This window comes from Astatotilapia calliptera, unplaced genomic scaffold, assembly GCF_900246225.1.
Source record: "Astatotilapia calliptera unplaced genomic scaffold, fAstCal1.2 U_scaffold_46, whole genome shotgun sequence".
Lineage (NCBI taxonomy): Eukaryota > Metazoa > Chordata > Actinopteri > Cichliformes > Cichlidae > Astatotilapia > Astatotilapia calliptera.
In genome coordinates, this window is record NW_020535785.1 from 107,497 (window position 1) to 133,030 (window position 25,534).

General features: G+C 38.4%; 1 protein-coding gene across 1 annotated transcript; it reads right to left on the reverse strand.

Annotated features, from left to right (window-relative positions):
• Positions 1-3,625: 3,625 nt before the first annotated feature.
• LOC113018152 (polymeric immunoglobulin receptor-like) lies at positions 3,626-10,285 on the reverse strand. The gene is made up of 6 exons (XM_026161216.1): positions 10,019-10,285; positions 4,727-5,068; positions 4,413-4,490; positions 4,274-4,360; positions 3,732-3,782; positions 3,626-3,663 (listed from the first exon to the last, which is right to left on the reverse strand). Exons 1-6 carry the CDS (start codon positions 10,272-10,274, stop codon positions 3,626-3,628), a joined length of 852 nt encoding a protein of 283 aa, XP_026017001.1. The 5' UTR covers positions 10,275-10,285.
• Positions 10,286-25,534: the final 15,249 nt, after the last annotated feature.

Sequence of the window (25,534 nt, forward strand, 5' to 3'; positions counted from 1 at the left end):
ACTCAAACATTAGCTTCATAACAATCAGAATGAAAATGAAATTGAATGAAAAATGAAAATTTCCTCCGCTCTGTGTTTCTGCACATCTCACAATGCTAAGATGTCCTAATGAAATTCATTAAAAACATAACATACGTTTTTAAACCAAGAAAGGACATCATCATATTTGTGCTTTAAGGGGACAGAATATAAATTCTCAACAATTCTCTAAACCACCACAAGATGGCGCTCCAACACAAGGAATGAAATCATTCCTGCTCAGGCAGGTCAGCAGTCACATGTACTACACATCTAATTAATTTCTGCGCAACAGAAACATGGTTTCACAACTCTTCCATTTTACACAGTCACACAATATAATGTTCGAAAACACATCAGACATTTAAGGAAACAAACAAACCCTGAACAAGATTAACAAATATCAAAATATGAGCCAATTTTAGTGATAATTACTAATTAGCAAGTTAACTAAAGTGTCAAAATAGAGATCCACTTAGTTCACAACAGCGCTCTGCTTTGGAGTCAGACAGTCTGTATGACTGAGCAAGGGCTGCTGGGTAATGAAGTCCCAATAACATAATCGGGACTTTTTATGCAACAAATCTGAGTGAGGCTTTTGCCTCGAATTCCAACTTCATACCAAACCAAATGTATAGAGAAAGTATAAACAGCGTATCGTCAGTGTAGAGGATGGAGATCAACCAGGATGGCTGTGAAACATCTGCTGACATCTTGTTGAATTTAATGGTGTAAATCCACAAAAAGCAGCAGGTCATGTGATCACATCATGTACATTAAAAAACATAGTGAAGCTCACATTAGAAATTATTATGAGTTGTGATTTGTTTCCCTGCTGAACCACTAAAGAGATTTTAGGGTTCCACATCTGCTGAATCCCAATTTAAACCTTGACTGTTCTAATTTTACTGTTTAGGTTTGGAGGTGAAGTCACCCTCTGCCCTCTGTAAGCAACAGTAAATACTTATTTTCTTTTACTGCATGTCTCCTACATAACAAACTAGCCCCATTTTTTAAAATTATAGTTCAAATTGTAATAGTATTTGTATTCTGTCGTAGTAATATTATTATATTAATATAGCACAGGTTCAGTTCTCTTTGTGCAAAATAGTTCGTAGAATCTTCCTTCAAGGAGCCCTTTTTACTTTCTTACTTTGACTACATTACAGAGTCTGTACTTTTTCACTTTGACTCAAGTAATAAACTTACTTTGCTAAACTGAACATCTCTTCTCGGCACAGTAGCAACACACAGTACTATTTTCTATTAACACTGCTACATTTGTATACTGCTTCTTTGCTACACTACCTACATTCACATATTGTACAGGTGTGTAGTTTAAGCTGCTTAAATAGCAATACATTGTTTGTGAGACATGTATGCCACCCCAACATGATCACAGCTCCATCCTGGCCATTCTGTGGGAAATGTTCTTTTATTTTCATTGCAGTTTGGCTTCCCTTTTAGCTCAAGTTTGCTTAGTTATTCTAATATTTTGCATATATATTGGATTCAAAAGTTCAGAAAAAAGATACAACCACACACATTTTCATCTCATCACCCATGTTTGGTTGACAAATCTGACAAAACTGAAAGTGAAAATATTTTTATGATTTGTAAGGTCAAATAATGGTTTCAGTGGGTTTTATTTTTATTTTCTAAAGTCAAGTGTTTGTTTTTAAAGGTAAAAGAGAAAAAAAAGTGTAAATGAAGATGATAATAGGCTAAATTTGTGATTGTGTGCCTCTAAAAATTTGGTTAGTCTGTGAAAAAAAACCATTGGAAAAATAATAAAGTTGTTTTCTACTACAAATGTTGCTGAAGCTTCGACCTCTTCTGAGCTATAACTCAGATATTTCTAGCCAGCTTTCGAGGTTGAAATTTTTTTATTCATTAATTCTTTTATGTCACGTGTCCCCAAGAAGCATTTAAGACAGATAAAAAATTAACAGATCAATATCATAAAACACTCACTCATTTAAAATAAAATTTACTATTAGATGACAAATATTTAAAGATTTAGTGGATAATAATCAGAAGCTGAGTCGTGTTAAGCCAGTTTTGAAGTGTGTATTTGCTCTTAGGTTGAGGTCTGGTGAGGGGCTGGGGTTGATGTACCTGTACTGGCCACCAGGCGGCACAGACATTAAAGTGGACACAGCCTGTTTACAGAAGTCACAGGTGAGCAGGTAAGAGGAAGGACAGCTAGAAGGAAGTGAGTTTTTCCACTGTCTCAGCTGTTGGTCACGTCATGTTTTCTACTCTCTAACTTTTGCCCCAAGACTTTTGTAGATGTTTTAAATCTAAATGAAAGTGTTTAAATTTGAAGCACAAGGACCAGTTAGACTCAAATATACCTGAGAAATATTAAATGTTTGTCTTATATTAATGAAATCACAAAGCTGCAGGTTTGTGCCTCCTGATGAAATATATTTCTAGAGAAAATCAAATAATAAATCAAACAGGACTTCAAATGTTATGACACAGCAGTCTGGAAAATTCCTGTCCCACCTTATCAGCACCTTTTGTCTGAATGAATTTACTGTTTTTAGTTTTCTTTTAAAACATTCACAGAGGAATGAACTGAAAATGTAGCTTAGTGATGTTGGTGTATGTCGAGGTTGTATTGAATCAGACTTCATGTTTGGGCTCAAAGACCTGTTAAACCTGCTTCCTGGGCTCTTTTCATTTAAGCACCCCCCACAAACAGCCACTGTTCTCAGCACTGCTGAAGCTGCCGGGCTCTAAAAGAGTCCCGTCCTCTATGTAGAGGGAAGTCATCACAACATTTGGTTATTCAGACTTTATTCTGACTGAAACAAGGCTGCAGGCTCCAAACTCTGTTTCACAGGGACAGGCTCAGACAGTTTCACTTTAACTCAGTTACAGTGTTACACCTGTTTGTACATGCAGTGGGTTCATTCACACGCCCACACATCAGTGTTTTATTTTCTTTGGACTGATTCCAGATCAGATTAAATCTGCATTGACTGGCTCAACCGGTCAGAGGTTGAGCCAAGAAATACTTTTTAAAAATCAAATATTAAAACATTTTAAGCCTATATTAGAAAAAAAAGCCATGGTAAAAACTTGGAAAAAAAAGTAAGCCCCCCCCATTTTTCAAACCCATCCGATGGTTCTCAGGCTGGATATTTGGCTCTCCTACCATAGAGTGTAGCCTAACCTATCTAGCACGTGTGTGTGTGTGTGTGTGTGTATGCAATAAAAGAATATAACATCCACACCTGTACAGTAGCTGAGTGATACATGTTTATGTGTTACAAACTTTTAAGAAAATCACTAGATAATCTTTAACAATTCAAATACATTATTAATTTTTTTTATAAAATCTAAAATATATATAAAATAAAATATTTTTAAACAACAGATAATGATTTAAACTGACAATTATTTTTTAAAATTAGGCAGTTTGTTGGTTTGGTGAGCAGGAACATCAGACATCAGATAATTATGCAAAACAATGCAAAGTTTCCTTTTGTATTGTTTCCTGTGTCTCTCCTCTGTCAGTCTGAATGCTGAACTTACTGATAATAACGTGGAACAGCAGCAGGACTCACAGCTCCGTTATGAACCCACTGAACACAAATCATTGGATTATTTGGAAGAAGTCGCCCTCTACGATTTCTGTAGAACAAAAACAACAAGAAGCATGGCAGAAACTGACAGATCAACTGTAAGTCCACAATTCTGACCTCCGTCATTCTTCTCATCCTCCTTCCCTCCACTTTGTCCTCTTGGTTGACCTGCAGGAGAGAAACAGGTGTGAGGTGTCAGCTATCATGTAATTGATGAGTGAAGAACAGAATCTATTTCCTCTTCAAACTGCTGTCAGACATTATCTGCTGCACTCTGATGTCACTTTCTGGATGCAGTCCTGTTCTTTGCTGAGACTGAGGTTGATGAAGCAGTTCCTTCTCAAGTGTCAAAGTGACATCAGGGATCCTTGTGGCGTGTTGGTGACAGCTGTCTGTTTTCATATCATTTTTGTCTCTATGTTCATCAGCAGGAGATTCACAATTCAGCCACAGAACGTTCTCAAACATTTGTCTCTGTGGTTCAGTGCCATGTGAGTCCTAACGTTGTTGTTTATATCTTATGTTGATCAAAACACCAACACCTGCAACAACAACAAAAACTGACATTGCTACTATCTGAGTCCACTGTTGGACCAACATCAGTCACTCTGAATGTTGAACTGGCTTTTCATGAATCTGAAACAAGCAGCAGGACTCACAGTTCAGTTTGGAAGCCACTGATGGAATTTCAAAGCCCCTGATCCTCAGGGGCCCGGTAATCTGGATTTTGTCTATGTCTATATGTTCTGTAGATAAAAACAGCACCAACACCAACAAGCACAGCAGAAATTGACAGACCAACTATCAGTCCAACAGAACCACTCTTCTCTCCTTCATCCTCCTTCCCTCCATCCTCTCTGTGTCCTCCTGTCTGACCTGCAGGTGAGAAACAGGTGTGAGGTGTCAGCTGTCAGGTAGGTGATGAGTGAAGAACAGAACAGAATCCATTTCCTCTTCAAACTGCTGTCAGACATTATCTACTGCACTCTGATCACATCACTCAGACCAGCTGCTTTCTACAAAGTCTCATCAACAACATCTTTAGAAACAAACATCAACAACCAGGAAGCAGCTTCACCTCTGATCACACACACACTCAACTTCACACTCACCTTGTTCTTCTACCTTCAGGCTGGTGCTGTTCAAAATTTGAACTGGCTGATTGTTGTATGCTGCATAACATTCATATGTTCCAGAATCGTTCAAGGTGACATTCTGGAGAATCACTGAGAAATTTCCATTGTTCATCCATTTTGAGTCCTTCAGCTTCACCCGACCTTTAAAAGAGGGATCCAGGAGGTCTTCCTGAAAATGACCGTCTTTTAAGTAAAAGACATAACCCTTTATCTGCAGGTCAGGTTTGGTCCACCTCAACAGTACGTTAGTAGCATCACTGGGACCGTAACACTCCAGAGTGGCATCTTCTCCTTGTCTGACTTTGACCTCTTTTTGGCCTACAGAAGGAAAAGATGAGAAAAAAAGGGAAGAAAAATCAGTAACACAGTTCTAACAAACTATTTAATTTCAATACAATAATTCAAGCAGTCTTCTTACTTTAAACTGAACATATCACAAAACAGATGATAAGATGATGGAAATAGAAAAATATGTATGAGAGTTGATAAGTGAATAACGAAGCTTTACTGGTGACATATTCACGTGTGTTTATAGATCTTTTTATGTTGATGATAGATTTTTGTCTGTAGAGGAACTGATTAAAATATGTTGATTTTACTTTTGGAAAACACCAGAGCCTATACAAAAGTAAATGTAAAGTCATACCAATTACTACTGTTTTATTCATTAATTTTAATTTTATTTTATTTTATTGTTTTTGTAGAAGGTGCTGTAGAAGATTTCTATCCTGAGTACATTTCTTGCATAAAAAATAGAACAAATGTCCAACCTGTGTGCTTTGCTTTTAATCTAGTGAAAAACCCCAATAATAAAGCTGGTGTGCATATTAAAGTCAATAATTGAAAGTATTTTTTAAAATTAACTTTAAACATGTTGTTGTTGACTTAGATAAAGATAAAATATATATCAAAATGGTCTACACTTAAAATGTACCTTTTAAGTGAGTCCTACAAAGTGCTTTCAGGTGTTTTCACAGACACAGGATGGAGCCTGGGAGCTTTAAAGTTCGGTTTGTTAAACAGTGCTTGCTTAAACTGAACTGTGTGATTTCTGAACCATAATCAGCTAAACATTTTTTTGAGTTTGACTTTTTGCTCTACGTGAATAAATGTCATGTACATGTAGCCACCGTGATGCACCCATTTGTTTTTAACTTGTTTTTTTGTTTTCACTGATAATTGTATTAAAAACACATTTCCTCTTGCTTGAAAGTCCAGCTAATGTCTGCACAGATCCCTGACAGGATGAATATCAAACAGCTCAATATTAAAAGGAAATTTATAAAATGTTTTTAACCAACCGCATCCTACGGAAACAGAGACATTTGCAATACCATAGAACAAGCACAAGCTTTAGTTACACCTTTGTGTACAGTGGAGAGCCAACAGCCAAGTAGTCATTTCTCTTAAGGTCCCTCTGGGTCCCATTATATTCACTGCAGTAGACACCAGCGTGCTGAGCAAAAACAGCAATGAACATTATTGTCTGGAGTCACACCCACGATGTGACCACCATCTCAGCCCACAATACCTACAGTCAGTTTGGATTTCTGGACTCATGTGGGTTCTCATCACCATTCTGTTTTGACTCTTTTAATCCAGGTGACATTGATGGGTAAGAGGGTGTCCCCACAGCATAAATAAAAGGCATTTCCAGTACAAATGGGCTGACATATCCTGAGCATAACCATGTATAATATCCACTGAAGTTAAAAAGAGGTGCTTTGCAACATTAAACTACAGTGTGCAGTACGTATTTTTCGGACTATAAGGTGTGTAACGGGTGTATTAAAAAATAATTTATATTTCACCAAAGATCCATCCTGCAGTGTTATCTTGCTTTGTCAGTATTGGTTATGTATTTGTGTTTATTTATATATGTTTATTTTCTGTATTTATATTTTGGGAGCTTTTATTTTGTTTGTGTGACCTTTGACTTCCCACGAAGTCACTTCCTGTAGCTGCGCACTATTTTCCTCAGTCGCCTAGAGGCCCCGCTGAGGAGAGGTGAGCGTAAGCTAGTGTTCTCAGTTACAGAGCGAATAAACACAGTTAAAGTAACTAAAAGTAATTCAAACACTGCTCGTTCCCTTTGTGCATTTTGTCTCACAGTTCTGTTTGATGTTTTAGTGTGAATTCGTTTTTCTGTCGAGTACAGCACTTTATTATAACATGCTAGTTAGCCAATCTCAGATGAGAGCATAGGAGCATGCACGTGGCTTCTCATGTGGTCCGCTATCCTTCTCTCTCCCTTGAAGGTGTTCATGCAGAAGTCCAGTAAAGTGAAGTTGCTGTATTGCTTTGTTTTTATTTTAAACAGGTATGTGAGCTCCCTCCTTTTATTTTTGTGTCATGTGAACTGGTTATATCTTCTGTTTGTTTGTGATTCATGTTCACTGTTTCAACTTACTGTAAATATGTAAAATTGCCACTGGTAAATGAAGTCTCCCTAAAGTATAATTTTGTTGATGAGGTAATTGCCCCGTGAGTTCACCTCAGTCATCGCCACGGTGGTCTACATCCCACCCCAAGCGGACACAGGTATGGCTTTGTCCGAATTACATGATGTGCTGAGCTCGCTTCAAAACAAGGACCCGGGCGCAGCCCTCATTGTAGCAGGAGACTTTAACAAAGCGAACCTCAGACAAGTCATGCCAAACTTTTACCAGCATGTCTCGTGTCCAATGAGAGGGGATCGGATTTTGGATCACTGCTACACGCCATACAAGCAGGGCTACAAAGCTGTCTCACACCCGGCTTTTGGGAAGTCTGACCACAACGCCATCTTCTTCATTCCCCAGTATAAACAAAGCATACGGAGGGAAGACGTGATCACGAGGGAGGTAAAACGGTGGACTGCCCAATCAGAAGCTACGCTACAGGACGCACTCAACGACGTCGACTGGGACATGTTCAGAGCATGCGCAGTCGACATCAACGAATTTACGGAAGTAGCAGTATGCTTCGTCAATATGCTAGCGGAGGAGATTATCCCCACTGCGAGAGTCACCACATTCCCAAACCAGAAACCGTGGATGGACAGATCGATCCGCACTGCAGTAAACGCCAGGACCGCCTCCTACAACGCGGGTCTCGCCACTGGCGATATGAGCACCTACAAAGCGGCCTCATACGGCGTGCGGCGCACGGTGAGAGATGCCAAACGCCAGTACTGGGAACGTGTGGAGTCCCGCTTCCACCAGGGCGACACACGGAGTATGTGGCACGGACTACGCACCATTACGGACTACAAAGCCAGGGACACTGCGCCGATCAACGCCGACTCTGCATTCACCAACGAGCTGAATCGGTTCTACGCCCGTTTCGAGGTTAGCCAGGCGGCTACCGCCTGACTACCGAGGACAGTGACGTCATCAGCGAGAGACCGGTGACCAGCATCGCGGAGCATGACGTCCGAGCGGCACTGAGGAGAGTGAACACAAGGAAAGCGGCGGGGCCAGACGGCATCACCGGCCGTCTGCTGCGCTGCTGTGCTGACCAGCTAGCAGGTGTGTTCACTTACATCTTCAATGAGTCCCTGGTGAAGTCTGTGGTCCCCACATGCTTCAAAAGATCCACCATCATCCCTGTGGCCAAGAACAGCAAACCCTCATCCCTGAACGATTACCGGCCAGTTGCACTGACCTCGGTAGTAATGAAGGTGTTTGAGAGGCTGCTGAAGAACATCATCTCCTCCTCCATCCTAGACACCACAGATCCACTGCAGTTCGCCTACAGATCCAACAGATCCACAGAGGATGCCATCGCCCACGTCCTACACACCACTCTCAGCCACGTGGACAAGAAACAGGGTAACTATGTGCGAATGCTGTTTGTTGATTACAGTTCAGCGTTTAACACAATAGTGCCCTGCAGACTGTTCACAAAGCTCAGGGATCTGGGACTTAACAGCCGTCTGTGTGCATGGGTGTTGGACTTCCTCACTGGCAGAACTCAGGTGGTGAGGGTGGGTAGGTGCTTCTCCAACAGCATCACCATCAACACAGGAGCACCTCAGGGATGTGTCCTCTCGCCACTGCTCTACTCCCTCTACACTTCAGACTGTGTGGCCACCCATGGCTCCAACACCATTGTGAAGTTTGCTGACGACACAGTGGTGTTGGGTGCCATATGTAAAATTGCCACTGGTAAATGAAGTCTCCCTAAAGTATAATTTTGTTGATGAGGTAAAAAATGACAGGAAAATGAAACTAAAGATCTTTATAGTATTATAGTTTTTTGAAAATACCTTCATTTCTACCTTCAACTCAAACAGCATGTTCACTGTAAACTCAGAACACATGAGAGATGATGAGCTGATGCTGAGAGAAAAAAAAAGGTTCCTGATGATATATTCACATTATTTGTTTTAAACACATCTAGTACTGTATGTTAAACTATGAACTTCAACATACTAAACCCTGTTTATAGATCTTTTTATGTCTGGGATGATGTGTTTTGTAAATAGAGCTGAACTGGTTACAATTTCTTCATATGCTTTGTGGAAAAACCCCACAGGGGACCAGAAGAGACACATGCTTTAAAATAAAGCACTTTCTGATTTGGCTCATTCATTTTGTTACCAAACGTTCATTTTCTACTGTTACTGTCAGCGTGTCTCAGCCAGGGCTGGATTGGGACCAAAAAATGACCCTGGCATTTTTGTTTATGGCAGTCCACCATATACAATATGGAAAAGCACGTGACATACCAGAGGATATATGCGCATGTTGTGCAATTTCAATTTATTTTAAAAAGCGCAGCAGCCTACAAGGACGAGAGAACCATGTTAAAAAATGATATGCTCTGTCACTACTCAGGGATTCATCTTGGGAGAGATGGCCACAGTGTCACAATTCCCACCTTCAAGTGAAAGTGGATGTCAGAGAAACACTGCCAGAAATGTTTTATGAAAGATACGGTTTGTTCAAATACACAAAGTAAGACCATTTGCATAATACTGTGCTCACATAACTCTATAGGCTAATATTATGCAGGTTTCAAGTCTAACTGAATAAAATAAACATGAAATAATTTCCCATGTTGAGCATTTGCACACTTTGGTCCCAGATACTATTTATTAAAGATGTGTCTATAATCATTTGTATCATTTTAAAACTGTATCAATTCTCTTGCCCTCTCTCTCTCTCTCTCTCTCTCTCCGTCACACACACACACACACACACACACACACACACACACACACACACACACACACACACACACACACACACACACACACACACACACACCACTCTACTCACTCACCTGGAGGATCAACTGTCAGAGTGATGCTGTTCAAAAGTTGAGGGTCCTGTTGGTTGTATGCTGCAGAACATTCATATATTCCATTGTCATTCACGGTGACACTTTTGAGAATCACAGAGAGCTCTCCATTCTTCATCTCTGGATCTTTCAACGCCACTCGACCTTTATAAGATGGATCTTGGAGATTTTCATAAATGCGATTCTCTCTGATGAATAAAACATAACGCTGCTCGTCCTGTTTTTTCCACCTTAACATTAGGACGACGACATCTCTGGGACAGTAGCACGTCAGCGTAACGCTGTCTCCATGATTCACGTTGATCTGTTTATTGTCTTAAAAAGAGAAAAAAAAATAACAAAATAATTTTAATTCAATAATTCAAACAGTATGTTCACTTTAAACTGAGTTTACCACAGAACAGATAATGGGACAATGCAGAGAGAAACAGAATAAGAGAACTGCTGTTCTTCCATTCCACTTGTACTAACAGGCATATTTTCACATTGACAAATATGACAGATTTGTGATGAGTTAGCAGAGAGAGTGTGTCATCATCTGATGTTTGTGGTATAAACCAGTGCAAGTTATGATGCAATGAAGCATCCAGAACAAGATGTAAGGAATCGACCATTTGGTCACTTCAGTTCTGTGTTTGTTAATCTATAACAAATTAAGATAAACAAAAACATAGTAAATGTTACTATAATAAAATTATAATACACAAATATCTCAAACCTCCATTTGCTCCAGGAAAGATTGCCAAAACAACACAGATGCAAATTCAGTAATAAAAGCTGTTCTGTATTTCTCTCTGTTCTGTTTGCTTATTCATGTTTTTCCATAAATTTGTGTATTTTGATAAATAAAAAATTTAATTTCAAATTTTGGTGCACAGACAGACCCCAGATGGTGCCCAAACACCTGCCCCTTTGGCCTCTTCTCAGATAAGTGGCCTATTTTATTTCTACTTTATAATTATAATGTAATTTTAATTTTCACACAAAAACATGTAATGACCATCAGATATTTTGGAATTCTTCTAGCCTACACATGCCTAACCCTTCCTTTCACTTTCCTTGTAATCACAGCTAGCTACATGTGCCTTCAGAGCACCATGAGGAGCAACGTCACAACTCTGACCGCCTGATCTTGGTGACAGTCTGCGTGAGATGTCCGAACTGGATAATTTACAGACCACCTGACTAAAATACATTGAGCATTCACAGAGACAATAGAAGTGGAAAAATGCAAGTTCAAAATCTGACCACACACTTGAAGTCAGCTCCAAGTCTCAGTCACTTAGTAATCTATATCATTTTTAAACCTTAAACATTAGCCTGTGCATTATTTCGTTACAGAGTAATCATTAATTAGCAACTACAAAACTGATTTGTAATTTATCCCTTGTAGCACAATGCCAAGAAAAGTGGACCACGTTAAAACAAACTGTTTTGTGTTTCCTTTATTTTACTTCTTTAAATATGCTGAGAGCCTCCTCCAGCTTGCTGCACAGAAATAGTGAAGGTAAAAGAATGCATGTTCTTTGTGTGAAGTCATAACTCTGTAGGAATCTGTTGGAAATCCATCTGTATGTTGTGTATGTGTTAAAAGTCAGTAAACCAGTAGGTAAGTAAAAGGTTGCTAATGTGTGAAACTTGTTGTGAGAATTGTTTAAAAATATTTATGTGCAATCTTTTGGCTTGAACACCTGCCCACAAATGTCGGCTATCCTTGAAACTACACTGTAAAAACTGTGACTAGAGGTTACTTAAAAAAGTTATGGCAACAAAGTGACACTTGAAATAATTAAGTAGATTTTAATTTCAAAAGATTTATGTAAAATGTAGAGAAAATGTTAATTAAATTCAAATAGAAAACAAAAGTAGATATTAATAGAATTAAACTGTAAATATGTGTTGGATTTAGGGTCAAAATCTCAAACTGAAGGTTGAAATTGCCCAACTTTACCAAAAAAAATAATTGATATGAAATAAGTCTCTGAGAAAAATTACTTTGAATTTACTAACTATCTGGCAAAGGTTTAGTAAAAACTTCCTAAAATATCCATTACAAAGAAATGAAATCTTGTTTTTTCAGTAAAACTCAAATTGGATTCAATAATTTTCCAAATAAACCTTAAAAATAATGACTGAATAATAAGAGAAAATGAAATGAATTTTACTTATTTTCTGAGTAAAATGAATCAATTTCACAAAGAAAACATCAAAACAGTAATTTGTTTTATTGTGGAAAATAAAACAGTAATTTATAATATAACATTTTTCTGCTCGTATACACTGAATTCTCATCAACAATCTCCTGATCTCCTAAATACATTCCTCTGCTGTAAATTTGTTTTAGTGTCATAAACAGTTTATCACACAGCTTTGTGTACAGAGCAACAGCAACATAAACTGCATGAATGTAAACCAGTTTTGTAAAAAAGAAATTAATCTTTAGACTGTAATATCAACATGAACCTGAAATTTGAATATCTTTTACCGTTTCCTTTATCTCTGTTACTTATTTATGATTGACAAACAAAAACTTTCGTTTGTCAATCTTTTGTTAAATTGAATCACTCAATATAACTGTAGAACAAAGGTTTTTCACTCATGTACATGGAATATCAATAATGTAAATCAACCTTTTATCCCAATTTGGATGTTTAACCTGAGAAAACCTAAGACACATGTAAGAGGAAGTAACATTTCTACAGCTACAGGACTGCACTTCTGTTAAATTTTAAAGTTGTTTTAAACCAATGTTTTATAGTAACATACACTATAAACAAAGAAAAGCTTCACTAGTGATTCCTCCAATTTGCTGCCTTTCAAACAGAATATTCCTAAGAAACTTGTAGGTAATAAAAAACAAAATTAAAATGAAGAGCACAAATACAGCCTGACACATTGCAGGTCATTTGGGTAAGATATGAATAAGTTGAAATTAACTTAAAAACTGAAAAGATAGCTGCATCTAACAAAGACAAACCAAAGGTTTTCAGTGAGCTTACTTCCCTTTCATTCTTTCAGAGTCCTCACTTAAGCCAATAACTTGTTCTTGAGGTTGTTCACTTTTGGTGAGAGCTTAGCACAATCCAGTTCAAGGAAAAGTTTCTGGAATACTTCCAAGGTGTATTTTAGCTCTTTGGGATAGGCAAGATCGACTGCATATGTCAATCCAACCAGCATTGCGCATGCTCTTGGAAAATTGCCCAGAGCAGGCATAACTCTCACACCCTCCAGCACAATGCCAATGTCATCCTCCTCAGATCCAACAGCCTTGATTTTGTAGATTTTCATCCTCTGTTCAGAAAGATCTTGTGACACACCATCCTCATCAGCATCCTGAAACAACAAACACATGGGTTTTCTGACTGTAGTTGCACACATGAAATATTTCCTGGACACATCCTGTAGCTGAATGACAAATAAAACATGATAATGCCTCAAATTATTTGAAACTTGACAAACACATATGAATAACAAAAACAGAATAATGTTTCTACTTCAACACTTACACTGTACTCTTTGATCAGTTGATCAATGGACTCCCCAAGGTACACCATCAAGCACTGAATAACCAGATTTCTGGTTATGTTATTGCTAGGATTGCTTGGTGACTGAAAATGAGCAAGAATTCCAAAAATTACCATCAGATAAGTGACCATTTATTAAGACAAAACTGTGAGAATTGGCAGTATTAAAAAAAATGTTAAATATCAAATTATCATCACATGGAGCATTATGTGCGATAATTAGCTGATGTTAATGCACATGCCTGGGTGCTGACAGTCAACACAAAGGTATTGTCAACATGCTTGACAGGTTCAATCTTTAAATGTGTCGTTTTAGTAAATTACATTAATTTAGTCATTTAGTTTTTTTATCTAATTTAGTTTATGTTCGTCAGAAAGGCTTTTTCCTTCTTGGGACAAAACAAAAACCCAGCAATACCTGTACTTGTGTTTTTTTGTTTGTTTTTTGTTTGTTTTTTTTACTAAGAATAGACATGTATTTAAAATACAAAACATGAAACCCATAATTGTGTTGTTAATTATATCAGTGACGTCCTGGCGTCCTCTTGCACTGACAAAAACATGCAAACAAATTAGTGGAGCTGTGCACCATGCAAATGAAATTTGACAAAAAAATTCTTTAAATAAAATTCCAAGCTGAAATGTCTGTGGAAAATACCTTGGCTATGATAGCCTGCAACTTCAATCCCATGCTGATCAGGTGAATTTAAGTTGAGGGATCTTCCATTACCTGAAAGGAAAGCAACATTATCATTTTTGACGTTTAGTCAGCTCTGTAAAAACCAAGGAGGAACCCACCCGGGGGATTAATAAAGTTTTATTTTATCTAATCTAATCTAATAACTTTAATCTCAGCCAAACCGATTTACTCACGAACAAATAAAACACTGAAAAAAACCAAACAATAACATTTTTAGGTTGTCTAAGTGACTTATACATTACATTTAAACAGAGTAGCGAAACCCCGCGGTGATCTGAAAATGATGTGCCGGGAGTTGTGCCGTTCTCAGCGGCTTCAGTGACCCTCGAGCTCCCGGCTTGCTATCGAGCTGGTGGGTAGCAGATGCTCCGAAAACGTCGAAGCACTTTTGCAAACATGCGATATCTTGATAAACCGAGCAGATATTTGATGTTTACACAGCTACTTTCGCGCCTGAAAATATGTTAGAAGTTTATTTTGTGACCCAGAAAGATTACTAAGAGTAATTTTAAAACTTAGTAGCGGCCGCCATTATTGGAAACTGGAGTTCGAAAAACTGACTGTGGCTGACAAAATCACTCACAACTGACCGCAAAACCTTTTCATGAACTTTTAAACGTGGATGAAAGACGTTAAAACTCATCGGAATATACCGTTGATATTTTTTAATACGGTAAAACATGTGGTTAGTTAAAGCTGTTCAGTAACACAGTCGTGAAGGCTTGGAAAGTGACCTTGTGCTAGCAGTCCACTAACTGCCATTTGTGTAAAAAATACGATACTATCATTACAGTGATGATTATTAATAAAATTTCGACGTATCATACTGTTTAAAACCTTTACTCAAAACCGATATACGTTATTGTTTAAACCGTGTCTTATATTTGAACAAATTAAGAAGTCTTACCTCTGACAAAATGGAGACGTCCACTCATGAAGCGCGTGTGTCCTGCACGTGGCACAAAGGATTATGGGCGGAAGTGTACAATGATTAAAATGAAAATGCTTTCATCAGTTAAATCTATTAGATTTCTTAAATTTTTTTAGTACTCAAACATTTTTTTTAAATCTACTCAACAAACCATTGCTGAATTTACCCCAAACAAAACTGTGTAAATTTAAATAACTGAACATCTCAAAATTGTTGAATTTTGCTTAGATTTGATTAAAACTACTCATACACGTTTTTACTGAGTAATAATTACTATTACTCTCCTATTAGATTCTAATTAACCCCAATCACAGTTTTTACAGTGTACTGAATACTGCACTGACACCTACAAGCAGATCAAAGGGTTCACAGTTTGAGACTTTTCTGAATAACTGAGGTTTTTGATGTCCAAAGCTCTACTTTATATTTAGTTAGGCACAAGTGGCCATTACACAGTTCACAGCATTGTTTTGTTGCTGTATGAAAACGTGTCATAAACATCCTCACCTAGCTCACTAAAACTACCATCACCATACTGCAGAAAAAAAAAAAGAGATTAGACCAATCCTCAAATAATTGTGATTATTTTACATAAATAAATAATTTAGCATTTCACGACTGTAATAACTGAAATATATTGTTCCCCTAAATTTTGAGATATCCCAATTTTACTGAGATAGACACTTGTAGTAATAAATTTATATCCCTTTAACTATATCTCTAATTTATTTTCGATTTGGACCAAATTGTGAATATCAGAGTGACTCGGTTTACAACCAGGTCCTGTTTTCAAACATTAGTTTGTCATTCTCACTATCAATCTAATCTATTGTACTTATAAATATAGAAGTTTGTTAAAGCCTAAACTTGGATTTTACTCGCGTTGGGACTCGTTCTCGGACTCCGCCATTACACGAAGTGAAAATGAAACTAAACTTTGGTCATGACTCAAAAGTCTCGAAGTGATTTAATGTGTATTTTTAATTTTAGGTTCCTCTCCCGTGATTACCTGCTTATTTACATTTACATTCTTCATCGATACACTCACTTTTGCAATAAGCAACTGAAACTGTAGATGACTTCTGTTCATACACATAGTCACACAGAGTGATCCACTGATCCACGATCAAACAGGTTTATTTTCACAGGTACAAACGGCTTACCTGCACAGTCCAGACGTCCCAGAAAACAGGAGAAGAAAAACACAAATATCGTTGATTTTAACATCGTTCACTTTCTTTTCTGCTGAAACTCAGTTGTTGGTAATTTTTTTTAAACAACATCAGGTGTTGTTTAAAGCCGGTGGGAAAGTTTGACGATGTAGTTTATCGCTCCCTTTAGACGCCGATACTGACAAAGAGAGACGGGAGTGGTCACGTGATTTATAGAAAGAAGCGAATACATTATGTGACAGGTGAGACCTGGAGACTCGGGACCGCCCCTGGTGGGCGGAGCTGGTCTTTGCTCCTTTCATAAGCGCAGGTGTGGGCAATTGGGTATTCCTCTGCAAACCTGAAACTGCGAGTGCTTGGTCCGAGTTGGGCAAGTTGGTGTTTCTTAACTATGAAAGTCTGATACGGGTCCTCCCCTAAACTTCTGTTAGGACGGTAGGTTACACAAGCACCATGGCATGACAAGTTCTGGCTTGATAAAAACAAATTATCATTAAATTTGAATAAATCTAAACTGATGTTATTTGGAAATAGTAGTTTAAATACAAATGCAAAGATTCAAATAAATGGTGTTGATATTGAAAGAGTCAGTGAAAATAAATTTCTGGGGGTAATAATAGATGAAAAACTTAACTGGAGAGCTCACGTAAGATATATTCATTCCAAAGTATCACGAAGCATTGCAGTACTAAACAAGGCAAAACAGGTATTCGACAGAACATCACTTCATATTCTCTACTGTTCACTGGTTTCACCATACTTAAGCTATTGTGCAGAGGTCTGGGGCAATAACTATAAAACCACATTACATTCACTTTTTACTCTTCAAAAAAAAGCAATTCGAATCATCCACAATGCAGGTTATAGGGAACATACAAACTCACTATTTTTGCAGTCTGAAATATTGAAAATTGACGATATAGTGAAATTCCAAACAGCACAAATTCTATTCAAAGCAAAAAATAAAGAAATGCCAGGTAATATTCAGAGTATTTTTTTTTGAAAGAAGGAAGTTATAATTTAAGGGGTTTTTGTAACTTCAAAACAATGAAGGTACGTACTACAAGAAAAGGCTTTTGCGTTTCTGTTCAAGGAGTGAAATTATGGAACAAACTGAATATGGAATTAAAGCAATGTCCAAACATAAAACTGTTCAAAAAGAGTTATAAAAATATGATCTTCTCGATCTATAAAGAAAAGGAAAATATTTAAATTATGTGAATGTCTCTATTTAAAAACAAACAAACAAAAAATAAATTCATGATGTGATATTATAGTATATAGTATATCAGAAATCTGTTCACTATTTTTATTACAAATTATATCAGTAAGGAAGCTGACTAAATAGTCACTGATAATTTATGGGACAGGGGTGGGATTAAATAAGTGTATACTTCTTCCCACTCCCTTTCAACATGTAAATTAATCAGAATGTTTTTTGTATGTAATTTGTATAGTATTTTTTTTCTCTTATTTATTTTCTAAATGTACTTGTATATTGTTCACATGTTGAAATAAATTACCAATCAATCAATCAATCACAAAAATGTACCACTTGAGCTCTGGCTGTTGGCAGAGGTTTACAGTTATTTGCACCCTTGTAGGTAGTGATGGGCAGATGAAGCCTCATGAAGCACTGAAGCTTTTCATCCAATTGGTTCACCCCAACGCGAAGCTTCTTGAAGCTTCATTTGCTCTAGCAGGACACCTACTGGACGTAAAAATATTAGTTGGCATGAATTTGAAGAGTGTGGCATTTTGCACACAGCCTGTAACTGTCAACAACAAATGGAGTGTGTAAAACATCTATATTGTAGTGATGCAGTATACTGTGTATAGTTATGCTGGCAGTATGGAAAATGATTATTTGCGGCAAAGTTCGAACCGCTTCCTGAACCAGTCACGTGGTACAGCCGGGCAGCGAGGCTTCGGACGTCATCATTTTCAGCTCCTCCCATAAATGAAGCAAGCCTCGATACGCACTTCGCGGAAACGCCCCCTCCATTACTCGATACACGCTTCGAAGCCTCGATACAGAACGTCACATCACTACTTAGGTGGGAAACATTGCTCCCGTGAGAGCGGTATAGTGGACTTCATCGCCACTGACCCACATTTATTAGGGTGTGACACGAACTTGTGGACAGGTAACAAGACCAATTCAATTGAGGAATATTCCTGTGTTTTACTGTCCAGCTAAGTGATCTCCTGCCTTTTATTCACAGAGTACCGAGCTGCTGCTTTGCCAGGTGGATTTCTGGCTGCGGGCAAAGGACCCGACACTTCAGTGTGTTTTAATTTGTTTTAAACTGGTGTAAGTCGACAGACTGACTGCTGCGACTGTCGATTGTGGGTTTTTTTTTTTTTTTCTGTATCAGTAGGCACCACAGATATTGATTCTTTTAGTATTCTAACTCCTTATTTTATATTTATATATAAAATTAGTCGCAGACGGTGAAGGCGCTGCAGGGAAAACAAATCCTTTTTTGTCTCCCGCTTTTGCATGCACAGCGGTGGGCCTGAGTGAAGACGGCACCGAAGATTTGCCTTCTTATAGTGTTTTACCCATGTGGGGTCATGTGTGAGTTGCCGTCCATTCTTAACCTGTGTGCTATGTCGATTTGTTTTTAAACGGTTCCCCGCAGCGCTTGTCCTGTCTCACGGGCAATCGTACAGTTTTATAGTTTCTAATAAGGTAAAGTTTTTAATTGTTTTTAGGTGCCGCTGTTATACCGTTTCTTTTATTTTGTACTAAAAATTAAACTCTTTTAAACTGACTGTGCGCCTACGGCTCTGTCCTATTTTAAATAGGTACCTATACCACGGGTCACAATTATTTCTACCTGTGAGTTTGGTTTCACTTCTAACAGATATTCTGCACACATATAATCTATAGCAAGTTTCTGTGTCCAGTTACAGCTTACTAAATGCCATAATTTATAATCTAATGAACTCTAAAGCAGGATTCTACCTTAAAATTCAACTCTCTCTTTAGAAAGTGTCATTTGGTTTGGGTTATGAAACCTGCTCTGTAAAGAGGACCGGGACGAAGAAGGTGTACTTTATTGGTCCCCGTGGGGAAAATCCCTCTCTGCATTTAACCCATTCACTCAGTGAAGCAGTGCAGCCACTGGGCGCCCGGGGAGCAGTGTGTAGGGACGGTACCTTGCTCAGGGGTACATCAGGGTAGCTGTTCAGGGGAATCGAACCCCCGACCTTCCGATCATGGGGCCACCTCTCTACCTACTGAGCTATCCCTGCTCCCTTTTTTTTTTTTTTTTTTTTTTTTCTTTTTAAGAAGAAGACGTGTCCATTAAAATAACATTAATAATAAACTGTATAGTAAAAACATGCACTAGTATTCATTCACCAACCACTTCATTTCGTTTTATTTGAATTCATGATGAAGTTATTATTATTGATTATTATTATTTGATCACTATTTTGTAATTTGATTTTCTGAGTCGTTTAGTATCTTGTTTCGGAGGCTTCTTAGTATAATGTTAAAATATTAAATGTTACAGTTACCACCAACATCAGGCCCTGTCATATTTGTTACTGTTACAGGAAAAATGATTCTATGTTTCTTTACCTTCTTTTAAATGTGCAAGCATGCCCTTTTGTCTATGGTTAGATTCGTTTAGAATTATCTTTTTAGACTTTCTCAGCAAAGACATACTGTTTTGGGACATATTGTTTTAGATTGTTTTATCTCTCACAGCTTTCTCCCAGCTCTCTGCTGACGAGACTAGCGCCACATATGGAGTTGTTTATTTTATTTGTTTTGTATTTTCTTATCCTGTTCTCACTGTGTTTCCTATAAAAAGTGCCAAGCCTCTGTACACGTCGTGAGTTGTTCTGAACAGCTTACCCGTGTGCACGTTAAAGCATAAAAAGTGATCTTGTCTCATTGTGTCTTTATTTCTCCTGGGTCTTTTACAGAGTTTTCCCCCAACATTTCTTGGTCCTTCGACAGCCGGAGCGCCTCCATCGTGTCCCATCTCCGTGACCAGTCCACGTTGTTCATCTGTCGACAGCTCACACACCAGGTGTGTGATAAAAGTCCAAGAGCGTTAAATTCGGGTCTTGGCCAACGTCGTAGAAAGCGACCCACGGTGGTGGGACCCGATCGAGGTGGACCAGACCCGGCGACACTGACTAGGTAGATACAGACACACTGACACAATCTTGCGTAAAAGCGCGTTTTGAATTCAGGGAATTTAAAATAGCAGAAGTGGCTCGTCGACTGGTAGCTCTGGGAGCTCGTCGACTCGTAGCTTTGGAGCTCTGGGTAGCTCCCCCAGCTTGGTCTAGACTGGGTCTAGGGAGTAAGTAGCTCTGGGAGCTCCCCTTATCTTAAGGGTTCCGGTCGCGTGCGCGTCGAAGCTGTGAATGTGAATGTGTGTGTATTGTTTTAATTAACGGAGCAAGCTGAATTTTCACGGTCCAATAAGAGACTGAGCTGCTCCTACTGTGTTTTTCTTTTACTGCTGTTCACTGACGTGCTGGTGAGTTGAGAGAACGGTCGAGTTCCGTCTCGTAAAGTTCACACCGCTTTCGGAACTAGTCCGAAAGTAGAAGGGCGTGTGAGCAACCACTCTCGTCTCTAATACCAGCGAAGGTGATAGCAGCTGTATCGTGTATATATTACTTAAACAAAAATAAGTAAATACATAAATGAGATGGGTAATCAAGCAAGTGAAATTAAAACTCACTCCTGCTGACGAGCAGTGGTGAGAAAAGAAAAGTCCAGACGCCGGACAAAAACAGTGTCTGTAAACTGAGAGATTTAAGAAAACAAAATATAAACAGTCAGAAGAACAGAACTCAACTGCCAGTTTAGTAAAACCAGAAGACGAGACACTGTGCAGTTCCCACAACCCTTTTAGAAAGCCATCACTCATTCCTGCAGCCGCATCTGCAGCACCACCCATATCAGGAAGAACTTAATAATCCCTTATTAAGTGAAAACTAGAGATCAAAGTAGTTTGAAGTAGTTTAAAAGGGTTGAAAACAGACCCCACTGAGTAGATATAAATATAAAAAGTACGAAATAAAGATGAAGGGAAAGTTACAGTAGAAATTATCTTTAGAGTATTTGAAATTAATAATAGCAAGGATAACAACCTGTAAAGTGATATTATCAATGAAACACAGTTGGCATGATGACCATGCCCACAATGTATAAAATGAATATAAAGCAAATAATTCACACGGAAATATTTTAATAACATAAATAAAGTATATTAAGGCTGTGTCATTGTTCAGCCAAGGACAGTGTGTGAAAAGGTAACTGTCTCCACCTTGGGAAAATGGTGATAACTGCAGATCACCTGAAGCCCTTGATGGATACAAAATAAGATATAAATAATATATTATAATAGACCTGCCTGGTCCGCCATGCAACAGAGAGAACAAATGTGACCGCAGATTGGATGAATTCAAAATTATCTGTTTGCTGAATAAGATGATCCTAACTAACAAATTGGCTCAGGAGTAGTATAGTGGTACACACTGATAAAATATTATAATGCTATTGCTGTTATATAAGACAAAGAGGATAATATTAACAATGACATAATATTAATATGAAGAGGCACCTTAATCGGTTATGATGTGAGGTGGATAATTGTTAAGCAGTAGTCTGCATCAAGCTTAAGGTTTGCTGAAACTCAGTGTAACGACATGTGAGATGAAGACAATACAGAGAATAACTAAACTAATGAAGTGCATAGAGGCACTTGACCAGCTTGAAACTTATCATTCTAGAATGACACATTGCTGAGATATAGAGCACACCTATAATAACAACCAATAAGCAAAACCCTGTAGACAACAGCTACAACTACAGGATTGAGAAGCTGAATTAAATATGTAGACACTGCTAAGCTGATGAGCATGTTACACATTTTCTTTTCTTTTTATTTATTTGTTTCTTTTAGAGCAGAAGCTGCTATTCTGCCCAAAGAAAGACTCTAGGTCTGACCAACCGTTTCAGTCATGGGCAAGATGTCAGTCAATAAAATTCTAAAAGATAATTTATTGATGAAAAATATATCAAGAGATAAAAGATAAAACAGTCCAGTTTCCCACTTATGAATTGTATAAACACACACAGTCACAAGGCCAGAGCCAGCTATGTCACACAGCCAAGTTGCACTCCACATGTTGCCTTTAACAGGGTTAGAAGTTGTCCTTGGAGACCCACCACCCTGCAAGCATATAGTCAGTGGTCACTCAAGCCTCTGCAACCCTGCTGCCTTTAGGCTGTGGCATATAATAGGCCCTGGCCTGCACAGAGAGACAAAACGACACACTTAATATAAAATTCATAGCGCAAAACCCATCCATCCCAAACATATCTGATTTCATCACATTACATACCTGCACAGAGAGACAAAACAACACAGCAGTGTTTGTAGTGTGGGCTATAAGTAGACCGGTGTATCAGTGCAATCAAGTACACCTGCCTCTAATTAGTCCAACCCCATTCCAGCCATTGGCTCACCAAAAATGTGACACACACAAAACCACTCCCAACCCAGTGCAACTTCACACAATAATATGGAGCTGAATTAACACAGGCACATTAGTCTACCATATTACAAGCTGCATGCTATTACAAGCCAACATATGCAGACTTCTGCCTTGTTCGGGTGGCAGCATTTTTCTTTTTTCTTTTGTGTCCTGACACGTTTATGTTTTTTGTTTTTGTTTGATTATTTTGTTGGTTTTGGAAACGAATTTAAACGAACTTGTGACCATACTTGAGAATCACAGTGACACATAGTGATTAGGCATATGATTGAAAAATGCCTAGGTTTAGAGCTGTGAACTATGAGCTGTGAGCAATGCAAAGTTAGATATATATATATGTATATATATATATATATATATATATATATATATATATATATATATATATATATATATATATATATATATATATATATATATATATATGTGTGTGTGTGTGTGTGTGTGTGTGTGTGTGTGTGTATAAATGGGAAACAACCCTAACTTGAAAGTTTGAAATGTGTGAGATCCATGAATTGTTTGAAGAACTAGAAATTATCTAAAAATGCCTTAAGTGAAAATGTAGAGTTGCATCTATTCTCCCAAACAAAAAAACAAAAAACAAAAAAAGGGAGAAGCTTTCTGTAACTTAAAAATAAGGCTGACTGTTGACAACAGACTAAAACACTAATTCGCAGGTGGCTATCAGGAACAGAGAGGCGAACAAAGTCACAAACACCAAGGCCGCAGACAGCCACGCAGAGACACCAGATAAAATAGAGACAATGCCTGCTAGAACTGTGGAGAGGAAGGTCACTTCACACGAGATTGTAGGAGTAGGCCACAGAGAAATAATGCAAAACAGTTTTGAGGCAGCCACTTAAACTTACAGTTTTCAAAGGACAAATTAGTTGTAAAGTCAGCTGCAGGCCACACAACTGTACAACAATTAACTGCCCCTTTAGAACTAGTACATACAGCAAGTGGCCGCAGGTGCTTTATTAAATGCATATGACCCGTCGTGTCCAGTAACTTTGCTAGGTAGAGACGCTCTGACAAAACTTAAGATAGCAGTCATGCCATTCTTTTCTGGTATTACACCTGAGTGCATGCTAAATGACACCCGCCACATCCATTTTCCAGAAACCAACCGAGTATCACAACATTCTGAGATTTAAACAAACCCCAGGCCCAGATCCACCTTATGATCAGCAAGTGTGGAAGCTAGGAGAACAGCATTTGACCTTACAGCACATGCCGTAATTGTGTAGGTTACGCAGTAACCACAGACAGTAGAATAATAGAAGCAAAACCCCTTTCTTCTTCATATTCTGCACAGAGCGCTGAGCTGATAGCTGTGATACGTGAAAGCTAAATACACAAAGACAAACTAATAAACATACATACAGACAGCCAGTATGTTTTCTCTGCTGTGCATCATTTTGCAAAAAAATTGGCATAACAGAGGAATGATTACACCAACTGGAAAACCGGTTCAGCATGCCAACCTCTTACAAAACTGATGGCTCTTTCATTACTACAGGCAACAATTTTGCTGACAGAGCAGCAAAACAGGCGGCACAAACGGCAAACATCGCATTGATGGCAGTAAACACACATCAGATTCCACTGGATGTGTTGCAAAATGAACAAAAAGCAGCAAGCACAGCAGAGCAGGCAAAATGACTAAAACACGGTGCAGTTCTGACAAACGACTTAATGATGTGTTATGGCAAGCCAGTGTTGCCAAAAATTCCTCCACAAAATGGCGGCATTAGTGACTCATGGCTGTACGCATTTGTCATCGGGGGGGAATGCCCTGTATTGTCAACTCTCATTTCTACACTATAAATTTTGAATCTTCAGCAAAACAATTTGTCAGAACGTGCATGACGTGTCAAAAATATAATCCTCAGGGAAACCTGAGACCAAAAAGAGGACGTTTTCCCACTCCACCTTATCCTTTTCACACAATTCATATGGACTTTATTGAGCTAAGCGAATGCCAAGGGTCGAAACACGCCCTAGTGGTTATAGATGTATTCTCAAAGTGGCCGGAAATCTACCCAGTGAAAAAGGCTGATGCAATTTCAGTAGCAAAATGCCTGTGCAATCACTTCATACCCACATATGGCATCCCAGCTTTGATACGATCAGACAACGGCACTCATTTTGTAAATGATGTCATCACTAAGGTCTCTGAAGCACTCGGTTTCAGCATAAAACACCACTGTGCTTATCACCCTCAGAGCGCAGGCCTTGTAGAGAGAACTAACTGCACTATAAAACAAAGGCTCAGGAAATGCATGGCAGAAACAGGAAGGCCGTGGCCTGAATGTTTGGGTTTAGTGAAAATGTGGATGCGCTTAACGCAAGGCTCCCATAAACTAACTCCATTTGAAATCATTCATGGCAGGCCGTTCCCACTGCCCATCACCAGTCAACCAATAGACAAAGCAATCAGAGAAAACACATTAGCAGAATGGATGTCTAAGCTATTGGAAAACAAAGAGATCATTGTACATAATCAACAACCTGATGATGTTTCTCCAGTGTCTTGCAGACTAAAGCCCGGTGACTGGGTTCTGATCAAGGTGCTCCAAAGGAAAAACTGGAGCACACCCAGGTGGGAGGGACCATACCAAGTCCTCCTCA